The sequence below is a fragment of the Peromyscus maniculatus genome, chromosome 2 (assembly GCF_049852395.1).
Source record: "Peromyscus maniculatus bairdii isolate BWxNUB_F1_BW_parent chromosome 2, HU_Pman_BW_mat_3.1, whole genome shotgun sequence".
Lineage (NCBI taxonomy): Eukaryota > Metazoa > Chordata > Mammalia > Rodentia > Cricetidae > Peromyscus > Peromyscus maniculatus.
Window position 1 is genome coordinate 142,114,819 of NC_134853.1, and position 20,826 is coordinate 142,135,644.

The window sequence follows — 20,826 nt, forward strand, 5'->3', positions numbered from 1 at the left end:
CGACAAGAGGCGCGGCCCGGCCGGATCTCCTCGTGACTCCTCCTCCCCCCCCACCACCATCAGCCGCTGCTAGTCAGGTGATTCCGGGCACGTGACGCACACCACCTACCCTGCTGCTCCGAAGTGGCAGCCCACCCAGCCAATGAGGAGCCAGTGCTCGGCGGCAGTCCAATCAGAGCCGGGTCTGGGGGCGGGCCCTGCGGCGGCGGCGGCTGCCGGGGGCGGCGGCAACAGCGGCGGCAGGGGGGAGGCGGCGGCCTGGCCTGGCCTGGCCTGTCAGGGCGCGGGCGGCGGCGGTCCAGCACCATGTCCCTGCAGTATGGGGCGGAGGAGACGCCCCTGGCCGGCAGTTACGGAGCAGCCGACTCGTTCCCCAAGGACTTCGGCTACGGTGTGGAGGAGGAGGAAGAGGAGGCAGCGGCGGGCGGCGGTGGTGGCGCGGGGGCCGGCGGTGGCTGCGGCCCGGGCGGCGCTGACAGCTCCAAACCAAGGATCCTACTCATGGGACTGCGGCGCAGCGGCAAGTCCTCCATCCAGAAGGTGAGCGTCCCGCGCCGGGCCCCCCGCCCTCGGTCTCGCTCGGCCCGCGGCGCCCAGGTGGCGGCCTCCCGGGAGGCCCGAGAGGGTGGCGGCCTGGCCCCGCGTCCCGGCGCACCCTCCACGCCTGCGAGCGCAGAGCTTAGGCGCGACCCGTCGCCCAGGGTCCCCGACCTGGCTCTCCACGTCCGACTCTGCCCGCCGAGGGCCGAGCGGGCCGAGGAGGCGACGCTGGCTGGAGGGTGGAGGCAGGTGCCGGGCACCGCCCTAGATCTCCGCCCTCTGGGTCGCAGCCCCCGTGGCGTTGAGGAAACCGACTTGTCCTCTCCGGTTCTCACGTGGAGAACTTGGTGAGCGTGCTCTCTTGCAGCAGCATCTCACTTAGGTGACCCGAGTTTTCAAGGATCCCCTCCCAAGCTTCGGGCCGCAGCAGCTCTAGAAAGAGTTGTGGCAGAGACACCGGGCATCAAGTTTGTTGTTAGTCTGTTGAAGACTTCTGTAACGTTTATTCTGGGGAGGGTCCCATTACTGCACCTACTTTATTTAGTTGTCGTCGCCCGGAGATTGCAGTTACAGGTGACAGACAGTCCCCTGAAAACTGGTCACAAAAATCTTTGGCAATAAGTGTTTTGCAGGCAGACGGGCATCAAGGTATTTGTTTTCACCTTGGGTCTGCCGAGATCGTATAGGCTTTTTTGTTTTTAGTGAACAGAAAAATAGAGGCAGGGTTGACTTATTTCTTCATCAACCATTCCCATTACAAACAGCGAACTTCTGATAAAACTGGTGTCACCGACACCCCGGCTTTCCCTGTTTTCCACTCTGACACAAAGGTTTATGCACATCTCTGGTACTTTGTAGATGGCGATGTTTTTAAAAAGTGGCCACCCCCTCCCGCTGCCTTTGCTGGACTGCTGTTTTATTTGCCTTACTTCTCTTGCCTGTCAAAAGTTGGGCTTTTGGGGGCAAGTCTGCTGTATGTTGGGATTGTATTGGTCAAGCCTTAAAGCTACATCTCTAGCCCTCTGTTTGTTTCTGTCTGTCTGTCTGTCTGTCTGTCTTTTCACTTTCTCATGCATCTCAGGCTGGCCTTGATTGAATTCTGATCCTGAGTCTACTTCCCAAGTGCCGAGATTACAGGTGTGAGCCGCCATGCTAGGTTTTACTTGATGCCAGGGCTTTAAGCCTGGTGGACAAGAAGCGCTCTCCCCACACTGAACTGCACCTCTGATTCCCTGCTGTGATGCTTCCCAACTCATTGTCTTTACCGTTTCTTTTGGAGCTGCCTCGTCCCTCCTCCCACAGGCCTCCTGACTTCTCACTCCAGACAATTTTACTTTCTGTTTAGATTGTAAATTCAGTGAGGGCAGGATCCAGTCTGTTTTCTTTCTTGTTCCTTAGAGCCCGAGATAGGTGTTTATGTTCTTTTTGAATGAGCACAAAGTCTTAAACTTTATCTGGAATAGCTCCATGATCTTAAAGCAGGTTTTGACAAGTTTAAATCTTTGACAAAACACAATAGAGCCTGGCTGGATGACATTATAATTTTAGTATGGAGGAGGCAAAGGCAAGAGGATTGGGTTTTGAGTCTGGGCTACATAGCTAAGACCCCTTTTCAAAACAAAACCCCTTCCCCCAAAATAAAAAATTACAAACACTGAGAATGAAAAGACAAACACGTGGAAACATCAGAAGCAAGAGATGCTGCTACTACTAGTGTTGATGCCGTTAAAATAGTGCAAGAAAAGCCCAGTGTGCATGAGGGAAAGTTAACGTGGCGTCTTTGTCAGAAGTAAGATAGTGCCAGTGATTTGCCATCCAGTTATTACCTTATTTATTTATTTATTTGTTTATTTGGTATCGAGGTCAAAATTTTACTGCCATAGGATTTTTAACATAAATTCTGTAGTTTAGTAGTTGTGAAATTGTTTCTGTTTCTCTTAACAGGTGGTGTTTCATAAGATGTCACCCAATGAGACTCTCTTTTTGGAAAGTACAAACAAGATTTATAAAGACGACATTTCCAATAGCTCCTTTGTAAACTTCCAGATTTGGGATTTTCCTGGACAGATGGACTTCTTTGACCCAACCTTTGACTACGAAATGATCTTCAGGGGGACAGGAGCATTGATATATGTCATTGATGCACAGGTAGTTAGGCACAGTGCTTCTCTTCTCTGGTTGCAAAAAGATGTAGAAACAGAGGAAAATTGTTGGTTTCCCTTGTCTGTCATGTGCTTGAAGCTTCTCTCTTTCCAGTAGATCCCCTGACAGTTTAAGACATGCAGCTGCAGAGGGATTTTTGGGAGCAGACCTGTCATTGTACAATTCCAGACTCGCAGGTGCTTAGGAGATGTCATTTACATTTCTTGAGTCCCAGTTAAGGAGCAGTTACCATTGGCTTCTACTTTTATTGGCTAATAGTAGATACTGCTATACTTTATGAACTATTACAGTGGTTAACTCACCCATTGAAGTATCCCACCAGTGGCCACAATATAAGGAAGAATATGATAAATGAGTCCTTTATACTTTTCCTGATTTGTTTTAAGTTGAATTTAATCTAGCAAGATATGCTGAGGGCCCAGTGTGTGGTGGGCAGATGGATGGGCTGTGCCCCTACCCTTGCGCTTACCTTTTGTAAGCTGAAGCTTACCATTGTAGGGAATGCTTTCTGAGGGATGCCAACTCTGCAGTGGTGCTTTCTCATTCACGATCTGATTTATAGAGTATTGTGTGGATAGTTATTCCCATTTACAGATGCTTGACTAGAGATTTAAGCAACTTGCTCAGAGCCACACACCTGACAAATGGCAGAGCTGGGATTACTTTAACAGTCCTATTAGGAAGAAATGTGCATTTTGCCTTTCCATTCTTTATAGTAAGAGCATTAAAAATTCAGGCATTGACTTGGTATTTGAGTTTCTATCTTAAGAAATTGAAGAGCTATTTACTGGTTATGTGTCAGCATGTCTGAATATTTATGAGTAATTAGGATAGTGAGTTTTCTGTGGTTGGGGAAAAAGGTGGTTTGAGACTTTCTTAACTTGTTACTTATGTTTTATAAGATTCCTTGTTAAAAAATATTTTGTTCTGACTTTCAGGATGACTACATGGAGGCTTTAACACGACTTCACATTACTGTTTCTAAAGCCTACAAAGTTAACCCAGACATGAATTTTGAGGTTTTTATTCACAAAGTTGATGGTCTGTCTGATGATCACAAAATAGAAACACAGAGGGACATTCATCAAAGGGCCAATGATGACCTTGCAGATGCTGGGCTAGAAAAGCTCCATCTTAGGTAACAACATGCGTGTTTGATATGAGAGCCCTGTAAATGTATTCCCATCTCTGTCATTATACACACCAGCTTTCTGTGACTGGTGGACCCTTCCCCAATTCTGTAATCTCTTCTTTGTTGAATTCCAAGCTGTTTTGTAAATTACTTTTTCCCTTTTTCATTTTCCTGATGATTGAAGTCACGTGAAGTGTTTCCATTGGCGCTCTTGCAGATTCATCTCAAGGGACTGGAGTCAGGCTGTTTCCTCACGGCATGAGTCTGCTTTGGGACTGCTCCCCTCTCGGTTTCTTCACTTTTTAACCCTGGTTGGCTTTGTGCAAGAAATCTGTCATAATTTTGTGAAAGTTGAGTTTGGGTCTTGTTAATGTCTCAGTAGGAAGAGCCTTTTAAAGTTGTACACTTTCAAGTGTGGACTGACTCTAGTGTATGTTAGCTTTTAAAACAGTTTATACTTCCTAGAAACTCTGAAGTTAGGTATGTTGTCTTCTGCATTTACATAGTACTGCTGTTGAGTTTGAAGGAGTGCTGGGTTACAGTTAAATATGAAGAACTGAACCCTAAAGAACACATACTGATTTGGATTGATGGTTATGTATTTTTTGTATTTATATTCTAAAAGTGTATGAGGAATGTTACTGTATATCTTTTGTGATGATGGGAAGAAGTGAGTATTTACAAGTATGTAAGAGGATGTCCACTTGACCATAAAAACGGCTTAAAGGGGAAGCAGAGAAGAGATGCGAGTGTAATTTCCTTATCCTTGCTGTATTATAAAAACTTCCTTCTATGCTCAAGCCAGTTGTCCTGTCCCTAAGGTTTCTGGGCCTTAGGCTAGAGGAGCTTTCAGGTAGTTCCTAGAAAACATTGTAGGGAAAATCTCATTGACCCTCTTAGATTAAAATCTTTAATACACTTAGACTTTATAAAAGCAGGGCGTGGTGTTGTGCCTTTGTAATCCCAGCACTCGGGAAGCAGAGGCAGGAGAATCTTTGTAAATTTGAAGTTAGCTAACCAAGGCTACTTAGTTAGATCCTGTCTTCAAAGGCAAAAGTAAATAAGTGTTTATAAGAGAAAGTAAAAGTGCCATCCCATAAAACTCCTCCATCTTAGGGATCTGTTATTTTATTATAGAATTTAAAACATCTTCCTTGTACTGGTAAGGGACCATTATGATTCTCTCTGCTCCCTGTCAAGCTTCCTCTTAAGCTCTGCAGGACATCCTGTGATTTCCCCTGTATTCAGAAGGGCCCTACATTAAGCCTGTTAGCCTCAGTAGAATTTTGCACCAAGCTTTTGTTATTTATGTGTGCTGGGGATTGAGTCCAGGACCTTGTGCATTCTGTCTGCATGCATTCTACTCTTGAGCTGCCCCCCCCCCCACACACACACATCCCAAACCTCTGTTTAGCACCAGCTGTTCTGTGGATGCGGTGCAGCTTGCTTTTCCATTTCTAGGAACTCAGCTTATGAACATGCTCTGTGCCTTTCAGGTTCTGCCTGTTCCCAACCATCTCCAGTCCTCACAGATCTTGAGGACTCTAACCTTGCTGAAGTTTTTGCCTAGAGGAAACACTGACAAGCCCCTTTCTTGCTAGTGTTAGGAGTCACATGGCCTTACTGCTGATACTCTGACCTCTAGAATAGAGCCCCTTCTTGATCAAGTTCTTACTGTACTTCCTTGTAATTTTCTTTAAATCATCTGTCAAGTATAAACACAGTTCCTCATTTCTGATGTGGTAATGTGTTTATAAAATATATCATAAATACAATTAAATGATGAAAAGTGTCCTCAATGAAAAAAACAGGTGGAATTGTCCATAGTGTTTAAGGGCCCCTTTCTCAGATTTCTGTTTTGTTTAATCTACCTGTGATTTCTTTACTGCAATCCATTCAGAGACAACTCCTGCTCTTTATAGGTCTCCATCCTCCTTAGGCTAATTACCTAATCCTAAGGACCAGTGTAGTCATTTATTCAGAAGAGCTCAGGTATTTTAGGGTGTTCTGGCTGCAGACTAAGTTGTTTATTCAGCAAATCCTTATGAGCACTGTTCAGGCAATGGGTTTGCAACTGTTAGGGAGATGACAGAGCTGCTTTTCACCTGGGGCTTAGGATTGAAAAGGACACAGCTCGTAAGAAATGTGTGGTGGAGTTTTAAGTTCTTACCAGTGCTGTGAAGAACAGATTATGGCAGGAGGTAGCAGGTACAGGTTTACTATTTATGTAGGCTGGTGTTGCCGGAGAGGAAATAACAGGCTCTAACATATAGCCCTGGAGCTCTGCTGTGTAGACCAGGCAGGCCTCAGACACACAGAGATCCACCTGCCTCTTCCCAGGTGCTGGGATTACAGGCATACACCACTATGGCTGGCAGGAAAGAACTTTTTGAGGTGACATTTTAGTAGAAATGTGAATTGTATTATTTAATAAATACCACATTACTCTGCTGGGTATGATGACAAAAGCCTGTAATCCCAGCTTAACTCAGGGAGGTGGGAGCAGGAAGATTAGACATCATTCTCAGCTGTATAGTGAGTTTCAGGCCAGCCTGGGCTCCAAGCTACTCTGTCTTAAAAAAAAAAAAAAATAAATAAGAATTAAGGGGTGGTTTACAAAGCTTATGTGGTCCTCCGGGTTTCTCTTTTGAAGAGCCTTCTTGGGTGTTCCCTCAGTTCCCTCTGTGTAAGGTAGCAAAGTGGGTGGGTGATTGGCACGGCCAGGGTGGGAAGTGGTCTTACTAGCAGAAATGATGGGGCTGTAGACAGGGGCTGTTGGAACGTTAGGGAACATGAACTTAAGGCATTCTGACTCGTTCCTGAAGTTGTTTTGTGAAATAACCATCTTGTGTTGTATTTCTCAGCTTCTATTTGACCAGTATCTATGACCACTCAATATTTGAAGCCTTCAGTAAGGTGGTCCAGAAACTCATTCCACAACTGCCAACTTTGGAAAACTTACTAAATATCTTTATATCAGTAAGTGTGCTATTTACTTTGATATAATTTCCATTCTACTGTTGTTGTTAAATGTGTTTGCATTTAATTCTCCCCCCAAAAATGAGACTTGAACTAAAGATCAGTGACTCAACATGTAAGATAAATAATGGCATAAAATATAGCTTGAGTTGTTTCCTTCTGATTTTATTTTATTTTATTTTTGTCTTTTAGGTAATGTTCCCTGTACTTTGTTAATTATAAGTATCTTCATGAAGGTTGGGATATAGCTTTGTGCTAGAGCACTGCTTGGTGTGTGGGAAGCCATAGGATCAGTTTCTAGCACCATACACACCGAAAAGTAATAATTAATGAATTATTGCTGGATATGGCGTTGTACATCTGTAATCCCATCATACAAGATACAGGCAGGAGGATTGAGATGAATGCCTTGTAAGGCTCTGTCTAAAGTCTCCCAACCAAGCATCATTTATTTTTGATGTTTAATTGTATACTTAAAGGTGATATGAAGGATTGGAGTGAGTTCATTGGTAGAGCATTTATTGAACCCTGCATTCAGTATCCCAGAACTATAAAAAAATAAAATAAAAACAAAACCACAGGGAATATTACTTTTAAAATTAAGAATGTTTTTCAGTGATTTAAGGTCTTTATGAAAAATTGCAAATTGTGATTCCTAAAAGAAACTGAACACTTACCCAATTTTGTTTTTCCAAGAATTCAGGTATTGAAAAAGCTTTTCTCTTTGATGTTGTCAGCAAAATCTACATTGCAACAGACAGCTCCCCTGTGGATATGCAGTCTTACGAACTTTGCTGTGACATGATTGACGTTGTGATTGATGTGTCTTGTATATATGGGTAAGTGCTTTACACATTTCTGCAAGATCCCAGATAAGTGAAAACTTACCTAATTCCTACCTCTGGCTTACACTGAATGAGATGAGAATTTATTCTTAAAGTTACACTTATTTCCGTACTGTATATGTGAGTGTAAACTTGTGGGTGTGTTTGCCATGCCGCCTTGTTGTGGTCAGAGGACAGCTTTCGGGAGCTGCTGCTTTCTACCCTGTTGGTCTGGGCGACTGATACTCAGGTTGTTAGGCTTGGGGGCAAGTACCCTTGCCCACTGAGCCATTTCAACAGCCTGAAGTGGGATTGTTTAGAACGTGTGTGTCATCTTAGAACATGATGTTTCCTAAGCTGGACCTTCAGAGAGGATAGCAGAGAACACCTAGGAAGTCTCTTTCTGTACTGGGGGGTTTGCACGATCTTCTCTCTCCTGGGACTTGGCAAGTTTAAACAAAAGAACCCAACTAGATTAGTTTATTTAAAATGGTCTGGGGACCAGGTGTGGAGGCAGAGGCAGGCAGGTCTCTGTGAGTTTGAGGCCAGCCTGGTATGCATGGTGAATTCCAGGCTAGCTAGGTCTACAGAGTGAGACCCTGTCTCAAACTTTCCCCAAGATGGTCTGAACAGCCAGATGAGATTGCTTATTTGTAAAACCTCAACACTTGGAAGGATCAGAAGTCGAAGGCAGCCTATCCAAACAGCAGTAAATAAGACACACTGAAAAGGTCTGAATAAATGTTACTTCCTAATTTTAAACCACACTAAAATGATCTAAATAAATGGTACTTCCTAATTTAAACTTAGGTTTTATGGAATGAGGGACTTTTGGGGGCTTTTGTTTGTTTGAGATGATTTTAATATGTAGCCCTGGCTGGCTTAGAACTTCGTAGACCAGGCTGGCCTTGAACTCACAGAGATCCACCTGCCTCTGCCTCCCAAGTGCCGGGACTAAAGGCACATACCACCACACCTGGTAGAATGAGAGATTCTTAATCTTTTTTTTTTTTTTTTGGTTTTTCAAGACAGTATTTCTCTTTGTAGTTTTGGTGCCTGTCCTGGATCTCACTCCTTAGACCAGGCTGGCCTCAAACTCACACAGATCCACCTGCCTCTGCCTCCCGAGTGCTGGGATTAAAGGCGTATGCCACCAACCACCCGGCGGGATTCTTAATCTTAACAATGTCTTTAAAAAAAAAAGTCAGAATTTTAGCTGGGTATAGTGGCATTCACCTTTAATCCCAACACTTGGGAGGCAGAGGCAGTTGGATCTCTGATTTTGAGGCCAGCCTGGTCTACAGATGAGTTCCAGGACAGCCAGAGCTACATCATAATGAGACCGTCTTAAACAAACAAGCAAAAAAAAAAAAAAATCAGGATTTTAGTTGTTAGGAGGACTTACACATAAAATATTTGATGTATACATGTGATTTCTGAAATAAGTCTCTCAAATACAGGCTCTTACGTACGGACAATCCCTAAACTCTATGTAGAGATTTATAAACACCAAAACCAAATGAACTTGTAGACTGGCCCTCTTTCCTCTGTGTACTAACATCAGAATGCCCAGGGAGCTTTCAGCATGTCTGCTTTCTAATGTGTTTGCTTCCCCTCTCGGTGCCTTCCTTCAGCTGCCTGTGAGTAGAAGACCTTACCTTGTCGATTTCTGTCTATTCACACTGATTAGATGCTGTCCTTTGTTGGTACCACTTTCTGTAATAAAAATGAGGTGGTCTGCTACTCAGTAGACTTTTGTGTTTTCCATTCTTAAAAATAGGTGATTACCGGGCGGTGGTGGCACACGCCTTTAATCCCAGCACTTGGGAGGCAGAGGCAGGCGGATCTCTGTGAGTTCGAGGCCAACCTGGGCTACCAAGTGAGTCCCAGGAAAGGCGCAAAGCTACACAAGAGAAACCCTGTCTCGAAAAACCAAAAAAAAAAAAAAAAAAAAAAAGATGATTAGAACATGTTGCTTTAAAAAAAGAAAGCTAGTCAACGTGTTATAAACCCGTCTTACATTTTTCAAACTGTTATTTTTGTGTGTTTGTCCTCTATGGTACTCGTGGAAGGTCAATGACAACTTCAGGAGTGGGTTCTTACTTTCTGCCTTGCTGAGACAGGGTCTCCCTTGTTTCTTCTGTGTGGTGGACTCCAGGCTCAATTGGCCCTCCTGTGCTGAACCTCCTGTCTCCATCTTTCCATTCCCATCATGCAGCTGTGATGTCAGGCTTGTGCAGCCAGTGCTTTTACAAACATTTCCCTGGTCCTATCACCTGGTTTGTGTACTTTTTTTTTTTTTTTTTAACTAATACCAGTTTTCATATTTTAGATCTTTCATTTGTAAGCTCTAGCACATATAAATATGGGGAAGGTTTGAAGTCTGCTGTGTTCCCTGCATCCCATGTAAGCATGTAAGTGGGAATGAATACACAAGATACTGATGGGTCACATGAAGTGTATGTGGTGGTTGATACCTGACATTTGTTTTATCTGAGAATATCTGTTATAATCTTTTCATTGAGAATTTCAGCACTAGCCAGGTTCCCTTTTTTCTTAACTGAATTCCTTTAGGGTGTGTTGCTTCGAAATCTGCTTCCTTTTGGCTGTGGTCTTCCTGCTTGGACTTATTTTGACTAAAATTCAGATAAGCGTACTTGCTTTAAAGTTTGTGGTTTTTTTTTTTTTTTTTTTTTTTTTGAGACAAGTTCTCAAGTAGCCCAGGCTAGCCTCAAACTTGATATATTTAGTAGAGGATGACCTTGGCCTTCTGATCCTCTTGTCTCTACTTCCCAAGTGCTAGGATTGCAAGTGTCCCTCACCACACACACCTGCTCTTATGTGGTGCTGGGGTTGGAAGCTGTCTATATCCCCAATTTAAGCACCTGAAAATCGTACACCGAGAGTTTTGACCAAAACAAAAACAAACAAACAAATAAACCTTTTAAGTTTTGAGTCTGCTTTTAAAGGTCATTAGCATACTTTATTTCTTAACTTTATTAGTCATCAAAATCTGTCCAACATAGACATGAATAGCTGTCTAGATGTCTCTTGTTCTCTCTGCCCCTATGCTTTGCATTTGCTAAGCAGTGCTTACAAAGCGGTGTCCAGCCAAGAATGTGCCTTTAATGTTCTTTTTAATTAAAAAGATTATTTTTGTGTCTACCGTAGCACACATGGAGGTCAAAGGACAACTTTGTGGAGTCACTTCTTTTACGTGAATGTGGGCTCCAGGGATTGAACTCAGGTCATCAGGCTTACATGGCATAACTTTCTCATGTTGTGTAGTGCGTGACTGAATCATCTGGCTCAACACTAGACACTGCAGCTGCGGGCTGCCAGTCCAGCCACAGATAGTCGTGTACGCCTGTGTTGGTTGTCAGCTGGTGCCTGCTCTCACTTCCTGTGTGGCACAGACTAGGATCTCCTTGACCTCTGGCTGTCAGCTGACAGCACAGAGCACTGCAGTTCCTCTTCTTCCAGCAGGAGAAGGCAGTTAGTTCTCTTTTATACACTTAAAGCATGTGGCTCAGACTTACTTCCCTACTGCTCTGATATTGGAAATTGCTTGGGATTGAATTAAAACCCGAAGTTTGAGTCCAGACCTTGCCAGACATCTTTTTACTTTTTATGAACTGGAGTTTTACAAATTTAAAATGGGCATAATTCTCTTATTTGTATTTAGATTACTATGTTTTGTCCTGACACCCCCCCCCCATCCCACCATATTAAAGTGGTTAAATAGGTCAGCAGTAACAATTCTTCTCTGGGTTGTTGTGGGAATCAAATTAATGTGTGAAAAGGTAAGTTGTAAGATTTAGAACAGTTGAAAAAATCAGTCCTCCTTCATGAAAACAATACATGAGATGGTAAAGACAGGAGAAAACAGGAGGGAAACATTGTTTCCTTCCAGGTACCTGTTGGTAGCAGTTCCTTCTTAGTATGTTTCCTTCACTTTTGTTTTTAAACAATCTTTTTGAAACAGTCTCATGATAGGCCAGGCTGGCCTTGAGTTTTCCATCCTCTTCCCCTCAGACTCTCGAGTGCTGGTGCTTTTCATCCTCCTGTGGACGGCAAAAACACTTAAGATTTATTTTGTTTCTTCTGAGTGTCTGCACCTGAATGGGTTTATGTGCAACATGTATTGTGGCCTCCGTGAGACCGGAATGTCGGGGTTCTGAGCTGTCTGATGTGTGTGCTGGGAACCAAATCTGGCTCCTCTAGAAGAGCAGGAGGTGCTTTTAACCAGTGGGCCATCTTTCCAGCCCCCAAACTCCTGTACTAAGGAGGCAGTTTTGGCAACTCTTTAATTCCTAGCAGGCGCAGGGGCATGCATGGTATGGTGCGGCATGTGGAGGTCGGAGGACACGTGGGGGTCATTTCCGTTTCCATTTGTGGACTGACACCGTTTCCAGGTGTCAGGCTTGGCAGCAAGCTCCTTCACTGGATGAGCCTCCTCCCTCCCCAGCCCTCAAACTGTTGAAAAGTTGTTGATTTATAACATAATTCCTACCTCTCTCTGCCTGGGACTGGTCTACTGGAGACTTTATGAATTTTCTTGAGTGTGTGTGTATGTGTGTGTGTGTGTGTGTGTGTGTGTGTGTGTGTGTGTGTTAAGGAAACATCAAACAGTGTCTGAGAAAAGGTATGATTGGATTGGCATGTAGAATACCTCCTACAGTAGCTAGCTGAGAGGGTGGCAGGTCCTGGCTGGTCATGTAGCTTGAGTAGCTTGAGGGAGGTGGGAGGGAAAGCCCGTCCTCCGCTGAGCACTAGGCAGCGAGTGGCCTGGCCAGCATGATAGCGGAAATGTCAGTGGTTCAGAGCACCACCACTGTCACCTTTACCCACAAGCTTGATTACAGCAGTGACAGAGGGACATGCACAGCTCTGCTGCTGACAGAAGCTGGCGGTGTGATGGCTGTCCCAGTGTGTTTAAGGCGGTGTTGTTCCTTCTCAAAGGATGTTTGGGGAGGGCTGGAAAGTTTGCTCCTGTACAGAACGCCTCATTGGGAAACGTCTAATAAATGGTGCTTTCTTTCAAAATAGATTAAAGGAAGATGGAAGTGGAAGTGCTTATGACAAAGAATCGATGGCCATTATCAAGCTGAATAATACAACTGTCCTTTATTTAAAGGAAGTCACTAAATTTTTGGCACTGGTTTGCATTCTTAGGGAAGAAAGCTTTGAACGAAAAGGTAATGAAGTTTTTTTTAAAAAAACTGCTTGTGTTTATTATTCATTGTTTAAATTTAGTTCCTTTTTAAAATTTTATTTTTTGCTGTGTGTGTCCAGGTATGCGTGCACATGTGTGACTGAGTTCATGTCTGTGTACCACATACATGCAGCCAGTGGAGGCCAGAAGAAGGCATTGGATCCGCTGGAACTGGAGTTACAGGGTGTCTTTGTAAGCCATCATTAAAAAGAAAAAAGCCTGCGGTGGTGGCGCACACCTTTAGTCCCAGCACTCAGGAGGCAGGCAGGCAGATCTCTGTGAGTTCAAGGCCAGCTTGGACTACAGAGTAAGATTCAGGACAGCCAGGGCTACACAGAGAAACTTGTCTTGGAAAAACAACAACAACAACAACAAAGACTTATTTACTGTCTTCTATGTTTGTGTGTATGCCTGAGTATATGTATGTATGCATGCCACATGGGTGCAGGAGCCTGAGGTGGGCAGAGGAGGCTATGGAGCTACAGGTGGTTTTGAGCCATCATTGAGTGCTGGAAACCGAACCTGGGTCTCTGCAAGAGCAGCAAGCATTCTTAACTGTTGAGCCATCTCTCCAGCCCCCAAAGAGTTGTTTGTTTGTTTCTTTTTAAATTTTTATTATTTTATGTGTGTGAGTATTTTGCTTGCCTGTATGTCTGTGAACCACTTGTATGCAGTGCCCACAGAAGCCAGAAGAAGGTGTCAGATGCCCTGGAACTGGAGTTATAGATGGTTGTAGCCACCATGTGTGTACTAGAAATCAAATCCTGGTTCTCTGGAAGAGCAGCCAGAGCTCTTAATGTCTGAGCCATCTCAAGCCTAAAGAGCTGTTCTTTGGCTCTTGTTTTGTTTCTGAGACAGGGTCTCTATGATGGAGCTCTAGCTGTTCTGGAACTTGTTATGTAGATCAGGCCAGCCTTGAACTCACAGAAATCTACCTGCCTACTGAACACTGGTATTAAAAGCATGGGCCACCACACTCAGCTGAAAAGCTGTTCTTAAGTTACATTTTTATTATGATTTCTCAAGTTCTTGAAAGCAGTATTGCACTGTAATACTAATGGCTATCTTTCAAGTCAACTTAAATACTTCCGTGTGTCTGTCTATATGTAGTCCAGATGTTCTCTTTCCTTTTAAAATCTTGTGCTTTCATCAAGATTTTTAGCCCATCTCATCTTCCTCCATATACTTTGTTGGCTCTTCTTGCCTGTGGTTTGTTTTTCATCTGAACCAGTCCTCAGCTATCTCTTCTTGTTGCATCTGCTGGCTTTTCTTCTCCTTCTGCAGGGTCTTCAGTCTTCTGGAGCATGTGGCTGACAGTCCTTCCTTGAGCACAGCTTTCTTCTCTGGATCACCTTATATATTTTGTCTGTCTCCTATTCCCTTCTGGCTGGTTTTCTTTGTCCTAATTTCATGTTCTTCAGTGCCAAATCTTTCTTCTTGCTTCTCTCTCTTCGTGTCAGCTCCTAAGTTCATGGCTTGGGAGTGTGTTCTCTCCTACTGTGGGCTCCAGGGATTGAACTTAGGTTGTTAGGCTTTCATGGGAAGTGCTTTTGCCCATTAAGCTGGCTCTCTAGCCCTAGTTCATGGCTTGGGTTAATCAGTTTGTGACTGGAAAATTGACCCCTGCAACTTTCTGGAGCTCATGTTCTAGTACCATGTTAGGCCCTGTTAGTGAGACATCCCCATTTCAGTATTAGCTGCGTTCTGACCATTGTGAGTAGCCGTCACTGAGTGATAATGACCCCTCCCCATCTTCTTTTCCCTTCCTGCCTACCCTGCTTCTGACATGCTTTCTGCTGTTTTTCTTATGTACAAACTTCAGTGTCTTGTGGTCAGGTGATTGGTGTTTCCTTTGTGGACTGGTCCATAGATGGGTTGATTTCTCTGTAACCTCCCTGGCTATCCTGGAACCCACTCTGTAGACCAGGCTGTCCTTGAACTCACAGAGATCCGCCTGCCTCTGTCTCTACCTCTTGAGTGCTAGAGTTCCAGGACAGCTAGGCTGTTACAGAGAGAAACCCTGTCTCAAAAAAACAAAAAAACAAAAAAACAAAAAAAAAAAAGCCAAAAACAAAAAAAACCCCTTCTTCTGCCTAAGCCTTAAAAGAATAAAAAAAAAATTATATACAATGTTTTTTCATATTAAACAAAGTGTGTGTTTACTTTTGACCTTAAGAACCAGTGTGGAGTCTGGGGAGGTAGTTGAGTGGTTAAGATCATTTCCTGCTCTTTCAGATGACCCTAGCAGCCAGGTGGGGTGGCTCACAACCAGCTGCAGCTGTAGCTCCAGGATCTTATGCCTCTTGGCCTCTCTGGACTCTGCATTTGGGTGCACACACACACACACACACACACACACACACACACACACACACACACACACACAGTTAAGAAAAGAGCTGGTATGACATTCAGCTGCAGTCTTCGGTATATTTTTCTTGATCTACATCCCTTTTTTGGTGCTGTGTATTTTATTTTTTCTATGCATAACTTACTCTTGTTTCATAACTACCCATAAGCAATATTGTGCAAATGATGCTGAATTGAAGTTGAGTTTTTGCAGCATGTGGTTTTTCTCCTTGTTTGGGTTATTTTTGAGATTTCCCACTGTTGCATATTGAACTTTGTTTTTGTTGCTAGATATTTAGGTTGTTTTGTTTTGTTTTGGAGACAGAGTTTCTCTATGTAGTCCTGGAACTCGCTTTGTAGGCCTGACTGGCCTTGAACTCAGAGATCCACCTGCCTCTGCCTCTCAAGTGCTGGGATAATAGACATGTGCTGCCACTGTCTGGCTCTCATTTAGATTGTTTTAAAGGTACAACTAATTTTTGACAAATACCTATGAATAAGCCATATATGATGGCTCATATCTTTTTTTTTTTTTTTTTTTTTTTTTTTTTGATGGCTCATATCTTTAGTCCTAGCACTTGAAAGGCAGAGGCAAGAGGATTGTTGTATGTTTGAGGCCAGCTAGGTGTCTTAGTGTTTCTGTTGCTGTGATCAGACACCATGACCATAAACCGCTTTGGGAGGAAAGGGTTTATTTCACCTTACAGTTCTAATCACAGTCCATCACTGAGGGAAGTCGGGACAGGAACTCAAGCAGCAGGGCAGGATCCTGGAGGCAGGAGCTGATGCAGATGCCATGGAGGGGTGCTGCTTATTGGCTTGCCTCCCATGGCTTGTTCAGCCTGCTTTCTTTTGGAACCCAGGACCCTAGCCTAGGAATGGCATCACCCACAATGGTCTGGCCCTCCCACAATCAATCATCAATTAAGAAAGTGCTCTGCATATTTGCCTATAGGCGAATCCTATGGCAGCATTTTCTTGATAAGATTCCTTCTTTCCAGATGTGTCAACTTGTGTCAAGTTGACATGAAACTAGCCAGCACACTAGGACAGTAAAACAAGATGCCATTTCAAAACACAAACAGGTTGAAGATGCAGCTCCATTGTTAGAGTTTGTGCAGCATGCAGGAGGCTCTGGGTTCATAATCCCTAGCACCACATAAACTGGGTGTGGTGGTACCCACCTATAGTCCAGCCCTTTGGGAGCTGGAGGCAGGATCAGGAATTTCAGGTCATTTTTGGCTACTTAATGAGTTTGAGGCCAGCCTGTGCTGCATGAGAGACTGCCTGAAAAAATGAACAGACAACAATAACAGCAACAAACCCCAACCAAAATTAATGCCCAGGAACAGATGTGCTGTGCACACATGTCGTCTGTCTCTAGGGTGAGTGTGCAAGAATGCACACTCATAGACACATTAACAAAGGACTCTTCCTAGTGCCTTTACCACGTTCACCCCTCATAGCAGGGTGAGGGTGTTCTCATCATGTTGTCTCCTTATAACGCTTGATACTGTCTGAGTCTGTAACTGTGACGTGGAATCTCATTTTTAACATATTTAATTGCCAGTTAGGGCAGATCACTTTTCATGGCAAGCACCTTTTCGTAGACATTCAGGTTTCTTTGGTAACTTGTTTTTTATAATTTCGTTACATTTAATTTACTTGTGTATATGTGTGTATGTGTACAAAAGTGAAATCTAGCCAGTATAACCAGAGTTCAGCCTCATCCATGAAGTTTTCATCGCCAGCTTTGCCCTGCCTGCATTTAGCTCTCCCTTCTGTGGACTTCTTTAGTTGGCAGATTGTTTTGATTTGTTGTGTTTTGGCTTTCTGCCCTGCTAGCATATGCTCGAAAGTGTGGACCTGATGCTGCTGCTCTTGACACATTACATCCGCTATCATGCTGTCAATAGTGTTCAATGACTTATCCAGTCTGCTATAAATTACTGAAAGGTCACGTGATGTTTAGGTAGGCCACACGGTGCTTTTTGGTATTTGATAAGGACAAGTGCAGGTGGGATGGTCTTGCTACGCCAGTGGGTGTGTATGGTGATTCTAAGAATTGAAGAGCTTGCTGTTCAGTTTGAGCATTGCAGAATTTCAAGCCATGTGCCTCAGGGGAGACTGAGAAATGGAATGTTTTGAGCTCAGTATCAGCTGCTCGTTCAGAGTTGGGGTTCTGTGTGTACAAGTGAAGTGGGGGGGGGAGGTGTTGACCTTCCCTTTCTGTCACAAGAGAAACCTTTGTTCACCCAAAGTCTCAAGTGGATGTTCAGTTCCTAAACAGATGGAGAGGAAGCCTCCCCTCCCAGAGATGGGTGCAGGGTGCTGGAGCCCTGCTGAGCCTGTGCTCATGCTGCCTCCCTGTTCCTGCAGACCTCACTCACTGCCCTAGAGGGCAGTTTAGTAATAGAAAGAACTTTACCCTGACTTCAGATTTCATTAACACATCCACTTTCCCCACTTTTTTTTTTTTTGGATCTGAGGACTGAATCCAGGGCCTTGCACTTGCTAGGCAAGCGCTCTACCACTGAGCTAAATCCCCAACCCTTGTTTTTGGTTTTTAGAGACAGAGTTTCTCTGTGTAGTCCTGGCTGTCCTGGAACTCAGTTTGTAGCCCAGGCTAGCCTCAAACTCAGAGATCCGCCTGCCTCTGCCTCCCGAGTGCTGGGATTAAAGGTGTGTGCCACCACTGCCCGGCCGCACTTGATTTGTTAGATTACCAGCCCGCCCTGTCCACTCCTGCCTCAAAGTAAGGCAGCAGTGTTAGCAGCTGAGTTCTTGTTTACCGTGATTGCAGTGTGAGAACTTGAGATGGTGGAGAGCTGCACAGTTGACATGAAGTAGACAGGCTCTTGTTCTCTCTCACAGGTTTGATAGACTACAACTTCCACTGTTTCCGAAAAGCTATCCATGAGGTGTTTGAGGTGGGTGTGACTTCTCACAGGAGCTGCAGTCACCAGACCAGTGCCCCGAGCCTGAAAGCATTGGCACACAATGGCACACCACGGAATGCCATCTAGTCTGAGTCTCAGCAGTTGAGGCCCAGTGCCAGCTCACTCCTCACTCCAGGGTCAGATGCCATGGGCCACAGAACACGGGAGTCTGGAGACGATGGGGAAGTTTCTCGTTTAGATGAAAGCCCCCGAGCCGGCTCTGTGCACCTGAAGCTACCATCTCTAAAATACGGCACAAAAGAACTCGAGAGACCTCAGAACTCAGTGTGGCTTTCTCCTCTTTGGGTCCTACCTTAAATAGTTGGGCTAATTTGGACCTGGAGATGATACTGGTTATCCATCTTTACCAGTGAATGTCGCTGTCAATTCCAGCCTCCAACAGCAGGAAAACCGAGTTTATCCGCTTCCCTTAGCCTTTCACTTGAGTAGCGTCTAAAGACCTTGCTTTGCTTACGTTCTAACACTGCCTCTCAGAGCTCAGATCTCACTGGACCTCTCAGACCGTGGAAGTGCATTAGCTTGCTGCCTCAGAAGATGCAGCAAAGGATGCTTCTGTGTTTGTCCTGAAGAAAAAAGGAGATTCCTGTGTGGCGTTGGGGAGAGCCAGGCTCAGCAAGCAAGAGTTGCGTCAGTTCCCTGGCTGTGGTGAGGAAAAAACTGAAAGGAGAGAATTTCCATGCCGGCATTTTGGGTAGCAGACGGATGCAGTCTCCTCATTTGATTGTGATCATGCACAGTGTAACAAGGGAGTCGAAGACAGAAAGGTTTCCTTCCCACAGTCCCCTACGGTGAGGGACAAACCCATTATGTCACTGAAGTACTTAGCTCACTTTTCTTTAATTTTGATGCCATGCCTTTTATTCTACACTATGTAGGTTCTTTAAGAATTGTTTTGACCATAGATGACCCTAAGGCTCTGGTGGACTGTCCACTGTGGTTTGGAGGAAGCATGTGGTGGGACAGTGTGTTACTCTACATACCCTGTCTCCGGGATTCTGACACCGAGTGTCAGCTGTGGTACTTTCCTTTGCCCGGGATATGAATTCATAATTGTTTCTCTTGTTCATGGCTGATACCCTTCCCATTGATTTAGACTTACACATTTTCTTTACTGCACATGCCCAGTAGTCACATTCCAAAGCCACTGGGCCACTTGAGTGCATCAGTGCCGCTGTTGAATAACACGTACTCAGGTCTGTAACCTAGCAGTGAGACTTGGAGTGCTTCCTGCAGATGGCTGACTGTTGAGTATTTACATGGACCATGGTGATATCCAAAGGAAAAATGCTTTTATATTTATAGATTTCATTGAACTATATGGAAAATGGGTATCAATAAATGTATTTACTCCAAAAAACGTTTTTCTTGTGTGAAGTATGAGAGTGCTTAGCAGGCAGACACAGTGGTTCTTCTCTCATCAGTTCCAGTCCTTGACTGCCACGTGCGGTCCCCATTCCTGGTTTCAGGACTTCAGGTTCTGTCTTGATGCCATCTCCATGACTCATTTCTGCCAAGGGCTGGGAGGTGTGGGCCCAGGGGAGAACATGTTTGGATTTGGGCTTTATGTCAACAGTCCCACTGGTGTGTGTGTGGGGGGGGGGGCGGTCCAGAGCCTGGCATGGCTTGTGCACTGCATCCAGGCTGAGGGTAAGGAAACTGAGCGGCCGCAGGAGTTGAAGACGTGGGTGAGCTGGCTCTGCTGGTGACGGTGCTGCCACCAAGCCTGAGGACCTGAGTTCAGTCCCTGGGACCCACCAGGTGGAAGGAGCGAGCACCACACATACATGGTCGCTCATGTTTGCCTTAACCCCCAACAAACGAAAGTGTAAGAGACAACCCCCAAAATCATGGTACCAAGTCTCCTAGGTACTCATTACTGACTTCAGGATGTCAATATTTACATAAAAGCATAGTTTGGTGAGTCTAAGCTGACTGAAGAAATGGTCATTAACCAGAAGGAAGTATTGTTTGAAGGATGTCTAATTTCATAATTAGACTAATTTAGAACTTAAGTTTTGAAACTTCAAAATAGAAGTCACAAGCTGTCTGAAAAAACATCTATTAAATGTATCTAACCATTCCCTGTTTTCACACAGTGGAAACAGGTCAGATGATCAAGAGCCTTGCTGAGAGCTGTGGATAGGAAGAATGGTGTGTACCTTCAGCTCCAAGCAGGGGATGTCCTTCCTCATGCCTAAGCCACAGCTGTAAAGAGATGCTGGGGTAAACCAAACGTCGTCCATGCTAGTGGTGGCAGAGTAGGACATGTCCTTCAGCCTAGCACCTGTCCTTACTTGCTTCCTGTCTCGGGCCCAGGGGTGGAGATACTGCTTCACGATTTGCATAGCACTCGGTTGTCACATGCACCTGTGGCCTCAGCTACTCAGAAGGGTCACTTAAGTGTTGTGCCCTGCAACTGTGAGGTGACTTTAAAAAAACAAACAAACCCACAAGCATAATTTAAAGCTCCGAGGCAGGAGAATCAGTGAGTAGCCTGCTGTTGTACATAGTTCTAGGTCAGCCTTAGTTACAGAGTAGAGACCCTGTCTTACAAAACCAAACTAATACACATTACTCAAGGGCTCAATAAATGATTTTTTTCTACCTTGACAAAATTATAAATGCAGGGGTGATTAAAAAAGTGAAAAACAGTTTAAAAAAAGA

At 44.4% G+C, this 20,826-nt stretch overlaps 1 protein-coding gene and 1 long non-coding RNA gene across 2 annotated transcripts; both read left to right on the forward strand.

Annotated features, from left to right (window-relative positions):
• The first annotated feature begins 226 nt into the window (after window positions 1-226).
• Window positions 227-19,519, forward strand: Rragc (Ras related GTP binding C). Its single transcript, XM_006997246.4, has 7 exons — window positions 227-540; window positions 2,485-2,688; window positions 3,642-3,841; window positions 6,700-6,814; window positions 7,511-7,653; window positions 12,688-12,836; window positions 18,077-19,519. The coding sequence occupies exons 1-7, from the start codon at window positions 307-309 to the stop codon at window positions 18,226-18,228; spliced, it is 1,197 nt and encodes a 398-aa protein (XP_006997308.1). The 5' UTR covers window positions 227-306; the 3' UTR covers window positions 18,229-19,519.
• On the forward strand, window positions 7,672-10,338 carry LOC143271981 (uncharacterized). The gene is made up of 2 exons (XR_013049320.1): window positions 7,672-9,418; window positions 9,597-10,338. It is a non-coding gene; the product is annotated as an uncharacterized LOC143271981 (long non-coding RNA).
• Window positions 19,520-20,826: the final 1,307 nt, after the last annotated feature.